Here is a 12,827-nt window from a genome sequence, read left to right as displayed (position 1 = left end):
GGCTCCGCAGCCCTGGGCCAGGGCGGTTCCGGGACGGTTCCGGGAGCCGGAACTCGGCCGCCCCACGCTCGGTTGTGGTGAGCCGTTCTTATTAGACCGTGGTCGCCATTACAAGATGGCGCTGGCTCCGCTGTGGTCTGTAACAAACAACTCCTTATTTGGGAGAGTTGGCGCATGGTTTTTCACCACCCTATGAGAAAGCTCCACGTGGCAGCTTTGCATTGGGGCTTGAGATGCTTTATTAAGGCTGGGAGGGGCATCCGAGGGTTAGAAGAAGAAATATCAAGGACCTGAATAAACTGCTGAAAGAAGATTCCTGAGTTGCGTCTTCCTTGCGGGCAAGGGGTCGCGACACTCGGTGTTCGCTCCGATAAGATCAGGTTCTAAGAAGCACCCAGGCACTGAACCCTAGCAATCTGTCTGCAAGCCGCAGGCGAATTGCAGCCTGAAATTACCTGTTCTATGGCTGAATGAGCTGCGGTCAGTCGAAAACAGGGATGGTGATGTCAGCTTTCCAACATGGTGGCTGCTGGCCTCCTCTGTGGTCTGACCAGTGTGGAGAACCGAGATGGACTGCTTCCTTCCCCCGTCTCGAACCCAGAATTCAGCCCTGAGTACGGTGCTTGCATGGCTGGCAGAAACTGCAGCGCTGTATCCCTGCGTCGCTATCTCCTCGTTTCCCAGCGCGTGCGCTGCAGACTCTAGCCGCGGGCCATTTGCTGAATAAGCAGTGTTACCCTCCGTGTGACAAACCTCTCGCATTTGAGTCCCCGTAGCTGATCCTCGTGCGATGGAAATCCTTCCTCCAGGTTCCGGAGCACCCCACTATTGCTGGAAATTCCTAACAAGATATCCTTTAGCCGTCCTGACTTGTCATACTCCCACACAGTGAAGCAGCACACGGGGGCAATGCACTCCCCTCGCCGCCATCTTCCTTCTCTCTGCATGACCTTTTAGAGAAAATTTTGATAATCTGATGCAGAAGCCTTGGAGTGTGGATGTGCTTTATTTCTGGTGGTATAAATGTAGTCATTGTAAGCTTGCAAAAGTGGTCATAAAAGGATTATTTGCAAGAAAACTAAATTTCTGGAAAACAGTTTATTCAACCATGCAATATATTTATATGCACCCATCTATCTGATAATAACAAGCAGCTTCAAAGCATGTTCAAGAATTGGGAATGGCATGGAAAAACTGAAGGAATCTTATTATAAAAATATCAAAAATGATGATACCTTCTAACATTATTGTCTTAAAATACTTGTATATTAATATTTCATGATGAAACAAGTTTAAAAATTATATAAGGAATATTTATATCATAGGGAATACAAATGTAAGATGTAGTTATTTGTGTATGGGAAAAGTTGGAAATTATAGAAACTGTAAAAGTTTGTGATTGTTCATATATTTTCTTATTGTGACTATCTGAATTGTAGTATGTAGTATGTAGTATGCCTTCTGCTGTCATATATAACAAATTAGAATAAATTTTAAAAATTGATAACCAAAAACAATCTGGTTAAAGGAAAAAGTGATATCCACAGTGTGTAAGGGAAGGAAAGCTTCTATGGAAAAAAAAATGTAATAAAGAAGAAAACTAAGTCCCAATCATCATCCACCATAGGGGAGGTAGAACAGATGTCAGAGGGACAGACATGTACCTAACCATCTGGGTTTCAGTGTTATATGTTGGTCATGATTGTTGTCTCTGTTTCTCAGAGGACACTGCCTTCAGTGCTGTATTTTTCAGGATTCCTGCCAAGTTCATTATAGTGAAGTTTCATTAGTGATTTTTGAAATTGGGTCACCCAAGGTCCCTTTTGTTTATTCATCTCACTTCAACTTTGGCAAATAAAACAAATGATAATCTTGTAATTGTAAAAACTTCTCAACCCATCCATAGGAATCAGAATTACCAACTCTTTCAAAACCAGAAGAGCTCTTCATATTCCCAAAACTTTTGAGTACCATAGATTCTTAAACCTAGAGCATTTTAAAATGGATGAAATCTGTAATGAGAAAACATTGGCAATGTGTTGGATTTGAAAATCTCAGAGACAAAAGGCATTCCAGAGCACTATAGGAGGATCAGCTGTCCACAGCAAGAGCAGCCAGAAGTTCAAACACAGCCTCCACTAATGAGATCCATTCCTCCTCAACATCTGCAGAAAAGCTGCTGTTACACATCGAGTGGAATCTAATGTGGACTTTCAGAAGAGTAAGTACAACTTCTATAATTGTACCTCTATTCTTTTTTGAGATTGTATCAGTATTTCATCAGAGAAATTAGATTTTATATACATTTATCTATATCATATGGTGTGTATAACTATTTGAAATATTGTAAAAGAATTAAGTTTATATCTAAGTTATATTTTTTGTAGAAAGTGCAACCTTTGAAAACACAGCTTAGCCAAGATGATACATAATGAGTATTATCTAGATTGTTACCTCACTGTTATCTAACAAGAACTCATCTTTCTCTTCAAAATGAAAGCAATGTATGTTTATATGGAAAAATCACCTCTAAATATGATGCACTAACTAAAAGTTGATATACTATATGGCATCTGCAGCCTTAATTTGTTTTAAACTTTCACATACATAAAGAAAATAGAAATGTCAGAATTCAGTTTCAGTAATTTTCTCAAACTTTGGCTCTTGATATTCTGTACAAGAAAGACCATTAAGGATTGGAAAGCAGACATTTTAAAACAAGGGATTCTACGCAGGGTGGGCAGAACTGCAAGTGTATGTTTTTTACATATTGAACTAAATGCCAGAGAGCTGAAGTAAAAGGCTTGGCAGAGGGATAGGTGAGCTATACATACATTGTAAATGTATGATCCTTCAGTCCATATCAATTTGACCTATTTTTCCCTATAATCCCTGGAAATGTCATGGGACTCCCCAGAAATTCCAGGAACTGTCTTCCTTTTCTATTTTTGTGACTATATATTCTGCAGATTTTCCTGGAGACTGGACACACCTGGTAACTAACCTCTCCTTATTCTAAAGGAAAGAAATAATTTAAACACAGAAAACTATTCACCTTGCAGTCTAATTGGAGTCTCCCAGGAATATTCTTTTCATTCATTGACATAAACCAACCTCAAACCCTAAACATACTAATTCAGGATTAAAAGTGCTTGAGATTACAGTGTAATGAGTTGATTCCTGTTAAAAAATATGGAAGAGCTATTGATGCAAACTGAGAATATAACATCCTTAAAAATTAGTATGTCACTGAAAGACTGAAGAAGTATGAATGGCAATCATGAGTGGAAGATGAGCTATCTGTGTAAGACAGGTAAGAGAAACCAGGTATCATAGTATTTCTTGGTTTGGGTATTATGGTTAAGCTGAGCAGGTATCAAACACATTTTACAATAGATTCATGAAGTGTTTTAAAGTAAATAGCATATGAAAAATTACACTTTAAATTGCATTAGTTTTGTTTTTAATGTTTGCATTTCTATGAGTACTATTTATAATATATTTAGTATATCTGCAGAAAATATAAAACTGTATGTTATGAAATATTAACTACTAATTTTATATTCTTTTTCCATCTTCACTTCTCAGACAAATTTTTCAACTTCAAATATTACCCATATGATAGAAACACGTAAAGGAAATTTAAGGTCTTATACTTTCCAATTGCCCTAAATGTTATAAAAACAAGTGAAAATAATTAGATTGCTACTTTAAAATTTTGTTCTTGCAGTCAGTGGCAGATGACACTGATGACTTCCTCTGAGGATACATCATGACTATTGACTGTTAGATTCTTTTTAAATTTCCAATACACAGAAGATCCGTTCCTAACTTTTCAACCAGTGTTACAAAAGATTCTGTGGTCTTTAACTTAATTATAGATTACAAATATCATATTATAATATAATAATTATAAATTACAAATATCTCTCAGCCAAGAGTTTCAGACATTAGATTTTTCTACCAGATTGTCGCTAACATTATTCACTTTGGAAATTTTTTTCATTCCAATAATAGAAATATTAGAGAATAATTAAGAAAATATATTGCCTAGTATGACAATAGAACATTCATTGAGGGAACACTTTTGTAGTATATTGCTAATAGAAAACTTCATGAATTCCCAGGCTCCCTGTGAACATGTTTAGCAAGAGTAATCCCAAGGTGACACAAAAGTCTTAACAACACCTTCATTTTCAGTTTTGTGTTGTTAACAGTTTTTAGGTTGCAGAGTGAACAAAATCTATGACTAATTTTAAAAAGCATGAGAGTACTATCACTAGATATATTATGGTCATTAATAACAGTTGTTTAGAGAGTCATCAAAATGTCACATAACTTATTGTCATTTCAATGCATCATGTGCTACACCCACAAACTAAAGAGGACCTTAGATGATATCATCTTATTAGATATATTTGCATAAACTGTAAATGGAAAATAAAAAGGATTTGTTAGTCACACTTTACAGTCAATTGTTTTGCCAAAACTTGACACTGACAATGTAGGAAAGATGTTCTTCTCATAGATACATGGTATTTACAATTTTATAAAATAATTATATTATGAGATTCTCTAATGTTTTACAAAGTGTGCAGTGCTGAGTTTAACGCCATAAGCATTTGGTAACTGTGAGCTGAAGAAAATGTGTTCAAAGAAGGTAGATGGGTTAGTGCTACATTTTAATATGATCCACTGAAATTTTCTCTTATGCAAATCTATTGTCTTTCAGAGTTCCATCTCTCAAGAAAATCAAGATCCTTGATAATTATACTTCTCTGAGAAAGTGACATAAACATGAAAACTTGACACATGATCCAAGTTGACTCTGTACCCATCCTAGTAAGAAGAGAATATTTTAATCAATGCTTTGAATATTTTAATCAATGCATTGAATCCATTCTTGAAACTTTATCATTGGAGTCCACCAAGGAAATCTACTTTCATTCACTGATGTAGGAAAATAGCAAAACCTAAAGACACTGACTGGAAACATTTAATTGAAGGATATTGTAGTTAATTTGTTAATGGAAGGGAGAAAATTATAAAGGAGCTATTGACTCAAACTCAGTACTGCAAAGTTGACCTGTTATTTCATTATCTTGATGACAGCTATCTCAAGGAAACAAAGTGAATTTCAACTACTCATTTACATTACACAGATGATACAAGAACAGAAGCAACTTGTCACTTTGGTAATGGGTGTCAACAAAAAATGTGGCAATTCTGTGGTATGACTTAATTCAGTAGCAAACATTTTCCTTTAATGCAAAACATACAAATAACTTTTAAAAACCTGAACCGTTTAAGAGCCATAAGTGTAGATTTTTTTAAATTTTTTAAATATGCATTTTATATACAAAATGACAAAAACATTATTTTATTACAGAGGATGGACATAAAATTATAATTGATTGTGGATTTTGGTAAGCCTCAATAGCAAGTCCAAATTATTTATTATGTAATTTTTTTATCAAGGATCAATCTACAAACCAGATGTGAAATTATTAGTGAACTTTAAGATTTCAACTTCAAAACAGAGAATAATGCATTGGGAGTAAAATAAAATATTAATACTGAATGCATCATCAATTAAAACAACTCAGAATATGGACAAAAATTTTTAAAGAAATTTGGGAAAATGCAATGAAGAGATAGAATCTACAAATTATTGCACTGTGGCATAGTTAAACTGATCTATAAGAAATAGCTCTTTTAAAGATGAAAACTTACAAAGCCCATGAGATTATTTACAATATTAATTACCAAGTTAAAGAATAAAATTCGTGTGAACCAGATATTTGAGTTCACTTCTTAACGTTTATCACTATGAACTTTAGCATCCCTATATTCTAACAAAATACCTGATTTTCCTCACAAAGAGCTGGAATCAGTTATGAGAAACCACACGACAACAACCTTCATTCTCCTGGGACTAACAGATGATCCACAAATTCAGAGTCTACTTTTCATTTTTTTGTTTTTTACCTACTTACTGAGTATAACTGGGAACATGGCCATTATCTTACTCACACTAATGAATCCTCATCTTAAAACACCAATGTACTTTTTCCTACAAAATTTTTCCTTCTTAGAAATCTTTTTCACATCAGCTTGTATTCCTAGATACTTGTACAACCTATCAACAGGTGACAAGACTATTACCTACTGTGCTTGTGCCATTCAAGCATTTTTTACTGACCTCTTTGGAGTAACTGAGTTTTTTCTCCTGGCCACCATGTCTTATGACCGATACGTGGCCATCTGCAAACCCCTCCATTACACCACCATCATGAGCAACACAGCCTGCAGAAGACTCATCCTCTGCTGTTGGATAGCTGGCCTATTGATCATACTCCCACCATTTAGCCTTAGCCAAAATCTGGAATTCTGTGATTCTAATGTTATTGATAGCTTTCTTTGTGATGTGTCTCCCTTCCTGAAAATTTCATGCTCAGACACGTGGGTCATTGAGCAGATGGTTATAGGCTGTGCTGTGTTGACCTTTATCACCACCCTTCTTTGTGTAGCTCTCTCCTATATATGTATAATCAAGACCATCATAAGATTCCCTTCTGCCCAGCAAAGGAAAAAAGCCTTTTCTACCTGTTCTTCCCACATGATTGTGGTCTCTATCACCTATGGCAGCTGCATCTTCATCTATGTCAAACCTTCAGCAAAGGACTCCGTGGCTATTAATAAGGGGGTGATAGTCCTCACTACTTCCATTGCTCCTATGTTAAACCCCTTCATCTACACCTTAAGGAATAAGCAAGTAAAACAAGCTTTCAATGACTCAGTCAAAAGAATTGCCTTATCTTCCAAAAAGTAAAGAAATGCCAAAGTTGATCATTCAGGTTTTCATAACAGATTAGCTTTCTAAAGCATTTACCATTAAGTTCCTAAAATAATTGTTTGTGTACTGCAGAAAGCACCCAAAAACCTAAAGCAAATATTGAACCCACAAATCTAAATTGAATCTTAAGTAAACAATGAAGACAGCAATTTTTAAAAAACTTGATTTATTAAGAAATTTTTAAAATCAACCCAAAAACTACATGAAAGATTCAGCCAATGTAATATACCATATTGTTATTAAATTTTCATTATTAAAATAAAACTAATCAATTTTAAATATATACTACAAGCACAACAAAGTGTCTAATATTTTTCTATTAGCATGATTATATTAATGAAATAAAATTTGCAATGAAAATGAGCTCAGTAACAGAAAAACCTTATTTAAAACGACCCTGAAAATTCAATTAACTGGGAATAATTATAATGAAGGATGACAAGTATTGTTGGCCACATGACTTCCTAAATCAAGATGAATTGTAGTCAAGGAGATAGGACAAGCATTAGGGAGAAGGGATGGCCAGCTTTCACAGACAGTTGCTTCTAGCAGAGGAAGAGCTCTCCCATGACCCATAGCACAATAGTACCATTATCACCACTTCTGTCTTTTTTTTTAAGAATTTTTCTCTGACATTCTCTTGATAGAATTTTCTGATAACTTGTGCTCTTTTACCAAGACTTCCCCACAGTTCCATGACTAGCCCCCTTTACTGAAAACCCTAATTTAACAGGCCTCCAAGTTCCCCACTGGCACAAAGTGGCACTTTTTACAATTCAACATTACTTTGTCACTACTATTTTTCAGTTTTCTAAGTGTTCACGGGTAAACTCTGACCTACTATGAGCCTTGGTGTGTCTGGTGATTTGAGTGTATTGGAAGAGTTAAGAACACCTCAAAGCTACAGATCCACAAAAAAGCAAGAAATTCTGTCATTGGTGATGACATGGGTGAACCTAGTACATCATGCTAACCGAAATAAGTCACAACAGAGACTTACTTTCAGGAAGTTCCTGAGATGAACAATGAAATTACTTGCAACTTTCATCTTCCCTAGCAAGAATTTCCAGGATTCAATTGTCATTAGAACTCTGGTGATGAGTAAGCCATCCAGCATGTTTCAAGGCCTCCTGCATTTTCAGTACTAACAAACTCTTTACTTTGTTTCCTAATACCCTTCAAAATGTCCAAAAGAGTTGAAAATATCCTAATCATAACAGCCAATATAGTTAGTGTTACTTATTATGCACCTGTCCAATTAGGCACCATAAATGGGTCATAGAAATGCACATAGATAGAAAATCACCTTAATTTTTCTAATGAAGGAACTGAGACTAGGGAAGAACTAGTGGTACTGCCTTTAAAGCTCAGACAGATGACTCAGCAGCTATGCTTTATGAAAATTATGCTTTCCCCAAAAAATTTGAAAAGCTGAAGAGAAGACATTCTCCATTTCTTCTCTCCCAACTCACCACCCCACCACCTCTTGGTATCAGGAATCGGACCCAGGGGTGCTTAACTACTGAACTACATCACAAACCTTCTTTTATTTTATTTTATTTTATTTTATTTTATTTTATTAATTTTGAGAGAGGATTCCACTAAGTTGCTTAGGACCTTGCTAAATTGCTAAGGCTGGCTTTGAATTTGCTATCCTTCTGCCTCAGCCTCCTGGATCACTGGGATTAGAGGCATATGCCACTGCACCCCACCTCCATTTCTTCTTTAACTAATACAACAATTTATTGAGGAAATAGCTCTCTATTTGTACAATAATTGATAAGCAAAGTATGGAAATCCTCATTATCTCCAGAGAAAGGGCCCAGGAAATTACAGGAAAATAGGCTGAATCATTTTTATAGCTTTAGATCCCAAATTTTTATTTCAAAATTCCCATTATTATGTACAACTCTAATGCACCAATGGAAAAAAATGTGGAAAGAGGAAAAGAAATATCCCCCTAGAAAGAAAGGAAATCTTGCCATTTTGACAATATGTATGAACCTAGAGGACACTATGCTAAACTAAATAAGTCAGACACTAAAAAATACCATAGTTTAATCACTTGTATGAGGAATGTAAAATAGATAAGAAGAAAAATATAATAGAAGCAAAGAATAAAATAGTGACTGTGGGTGCAAGAACCAGGGAGATGTTTGGTCAGTGGGGTCAAGGTTGGCTAAGCAAGACAAGTTAGTCTAGAGATCTAATATAGAACAATATGACTATAGTTAACAATGCCTTGGCATACATTTTAAATCTGTTAAGATAGTGGATTTTCACTTTTTCTCTGGAGAGACAAAGAGAAAACGTAAGGAGGGAGGAATAAAAAATAAGGGACAGGCAAGGACAACTCTGCTGCCTAAAAGAAAGTAAATTTTAATATAAAACAGAAATTGAAGAACAGTTCTTAAGAATGAATAATATAAAATAGCACTATCCAAAGACTTGAATGATAGCCTATAAAAAATAATAATGCATTACATATTACAATTTTTTTAAGTTAGAGTGACCACATTCACAATGAACAATGTAAATTAGAAGAAATAATTTTAATAGCAATAACAAGTTTTTGAGTAATAAAAAGCTCTTTTCCTTAAGAAACCATAACTGCTCTAAGTGTTTCTGCATAGAATGATACTTCAAAATATAGAAAGCATAAATTGATAAAACTACAAAGAGAAAAGACAATTACACTATTACAGTTAGAAACATTTGTGTCAATAAGGAATTGAACCAGTACTCAAGAAATTCAGTAAATATATACAAGACTTAAACAAAACCCTCCATAGTATGGCCTTACTGACTGTATTTACAGAACACTCCACCCAAAGAACAGCATAAATGTTCTGAAGTTCATAGAAAATATTTACTAAGATAGACAGTATTCAGAGCTCTCTGACAGATCTAGATGAATTTTAAAGAATTCAAATTATACAAAACATGTTATGTGGTCAAAGAGAATTAAGATAGAAATCACTCATAAAGATTATTGAGAAAAATAACTAAAAGACAATTATAAAATTATGTGAATAATTGAAATACAACTAAAGCAGTATTCAAAGGGAAATTTATGGTTCTATAGCAATAATAGCAATTAAAATATGTAAAGACTATCATCAGCCATAATCTTAGCCAGGCAGCTAAAACAGCTCTCAGGGAGGCCAGGTAGTATTTTATCTGGGCAATTTGTCACTGTCAATAAAATGAGCACTCAGTAACTCTGGATAAAATGAAGCAGAACAAGGAGGGAAATGACCAGTGTTAGCTACAGCTCATCAGCTGTTCCTCAAAACTTCACTCAAAAGGCAGTAGAATGAATTGGGCATAACTTTCCTCTGTTCATATATGAATATACGACCAGTGTAACTAACTCCACATCATGTACAATCACAAGAACAGGAAGTCATACTCCACGTATGTACAATATGTCAAAATACTTTCTACTATCATGGATATGTAAAAAGAACAAATTAAAAAAAACTTTATTCAATAAAGAGGCATCTCCTTTATATCCAACCTATCCCCTTTGTCAGGGATGACAGACAGACAGATAGGAGTGATGTGTGAGAAAACTCAGTAGAGCAGTGCTGAGTGGATAGCAAGTAGTGCAGTGAGCAGAGGGACAGCCAAGACTGCTGCTGCAGTGCACACCTCTGGAATCAGGTCCATCATGTGACACCAGGATCAACAGGAATAGCAGGAGTTGGAGTCCAGAAACACTCCAAGAAAAAGCCTTATTCACTCGATTAGGTAGTGATAAGTCACAATAAAACAAAATATAGAACATATCCTGGGACCAAGGACTTTTTCTTCAGTGCTTAGGATGCAAAACTCTCTATTCACATACAGTGTCTTGATTCTCAAATGGACCACAAATATTGGGTACAAATGGGGCAGTTGTTTAAATAATTAAAAACTCAGTTTCTTCCTCTTTTATACAATAGTTTGTAGGATTTTTTTTCAATAAATTGTGAGCTATATCTAAAATTGAACATTTAACAATCCCCCTTCTAACAGACAATTTTTAGAATAACATTTTATAATTTTAAGTTATTACATACATATACACTGCTGATAATGAATTTATAATATTTTCTTTTACAAGTTGTATACCTGAAAACAGCTGCTTAAAATATGGGACTGTAATGAGGTTAAGTTTGGATACAAAGTGAAGCAGAATTCCCTGAGCCCATATCTAATGTGGTTCCTGAAAAATACATCAATTTGAATACAAGGAGGCTTGAAACTTCTGGGAAGTACTGAAATGGACAGAGATAAAGGCCAAAGAGAAAGGTAGGGAACTTTATTATTTGTTTACAAAGATGAGTTTGTAAGAGTCCATCTGTTCCTAGATGTTGCCTGAGCTAGTTACATTACCAAAAACCCAGAGAACACAAACAAGATTAGGAAGACAGTTGGTAAATTAGCAGGGAGAATGATTGGAATGAAACAGCAGGAATCATTCAAAAAAGAGGTCACAGACAGACTCAGGTGACTGAGTGGCACTAAGAAGACTGGGTGGACCAGGCTGCCAAGAAAGCAACACCACAGATCTCTCCTTCTGGGCTCTGTCATTGACCAACACCACAGCAGGACTCAATCAGGTTCATGCTCAGGTTCCAGAAAATGGTTCTTTATACCACTTCGAAGGTTCAGGAAACACAATGCCCAAGAGTCTCAAAACTGGCTAGAAACTCTTTTCACTATAAAGAGAGATCAATGAAGTAGAGGCAAGCAATTAAGAGGAAGGAGGGGGAAAGGGAGGAAGGGTTAAATTAATCTGACCGCAAGGTCCTATGTTTATTTATGAGTAAGCCTAAATGAATCTCATTTTCATGTAAATCCACAAGGAACTAATATAAAAAATTACAAATAAATAGAAGAAAGATCAAAAGAGTAGACGGAGGGCTGAGGTTGTTGCTCAGTGGCAAAGAGCTTGCCTCTCACATGTAAGGCACTGGGTTCCATCCTCAGCGCCACATAAAAATAAATAAACAAAATAAAGATATTGTGTTGATGTATAACTTAAAAAAGCTTTAAAAAAGAGTAGATAGAGGAGGAGAGGGAAAGGAGAAGTACTGGGGACTGAATAAGAGCAAATTATATTCCATACTTACATAATTAAATTAAAATGAACCCCAATATACTGTTTAGCTAATATTATGTATACTAAAATGAACTCATACAAAGAAATGCTTTTTATTCACAAATATAAGGATGACAAAACATGTACACCTTTGTAATTTTTTTATTTCTTAAGTAGAATGAAGCAATACTTTTATTTTATTTTATTTTTGTTTTTGTTTTTTATGTTGTGCCAGGGATCAAACTTGCCTACCTCAGAGGTAGACAAGCACCCAAGCACTGAGCCACAATCCCACCCCTACACCTTTGTACTTTAACCCTTTACCCAATTTAGAGATAATTTAAAGTTCAAACAGGTGAATTAACACTAAAATGAATGTGCTGCTGTTAAAACTCATTGCAACAACATTTAATGATCAACAAAAAATCCTAATTAACAAATCCTCTTTGATTTTAAAAATAGAACATTACAGTATGGCAGGGGAAGGCAAAGAGAGATAAGGGTAGGAGAAAAGAAGTCCAAAGTTGTCATAATTCTTCCAGAATAAGAACAAATAGAGTGTCACCTCCAAGCAATACTGTTAATAAATTATATACTGCACATATGATTCATGTTTTGCTTGATTTTTAAATGACACTTTACAAATATAGCTTCTCCTTAGAGAATTACAAGCATAAGATCTATATTCAGAATTTCCTGTAGAAACCTTCTTGTAAGATGTCAATGGTATGGGTGTGTTCAATATGATAATTGATTATCAGGTAAAGGAATATTAAGTGCAGTGAGCTGTCTGGCTGGGATGTCTCCAGTCAGGCTCCAATGCTGGCTTCTTTTGACACCTCTCTTCAGGTCCACTCGCTTGTGACTTGGCACAAGGCAGGG

The 12,827-nt window shown here is 35.3% G+C and overlaps 1 protein-coding gene across 1 annotated transcript; it reads left to right on the top strand.

Moving 5' to 3' along the window:
• The first annotated feature begins 5,896 nt into the window (after positions 1 to 5,896).
• On the top strand, positions 5,897 to 6,832 carry LOC114087880 (olfactory receptor 6C2-like). The gene has a single exon (XM_027929391.2). It carries the CDS (start codon positions 5,897 to 5,899, stop codon positions 6,830 to 6,832), a length of 936 nt encoding a protein of 311 aa, XP_027785192.2.
• Positions 6,833 to 12,827: the final 5,995 nt, after the last annotated feature.

Source organism: Marmota flaviventris, chromosome 3, assembly GCF_047511675.1.
Source record: "Marmota flaviventris isolate mMarFla1 chromosome 3, mMarFla1.hap1, whole genome shotgun sequence".
Taxonomy (NCBI): domain Eukaryota; kingdom Metazoa; phylum Chordata; class Mammalia; order Rodentia; family Sciuridae; genus Marmota; species Marmota flaviventris.
Note: the sequence above shows the minus strand (reverse complement) of the source record. Positions and strands in the feature narration are given on the sequence as shown.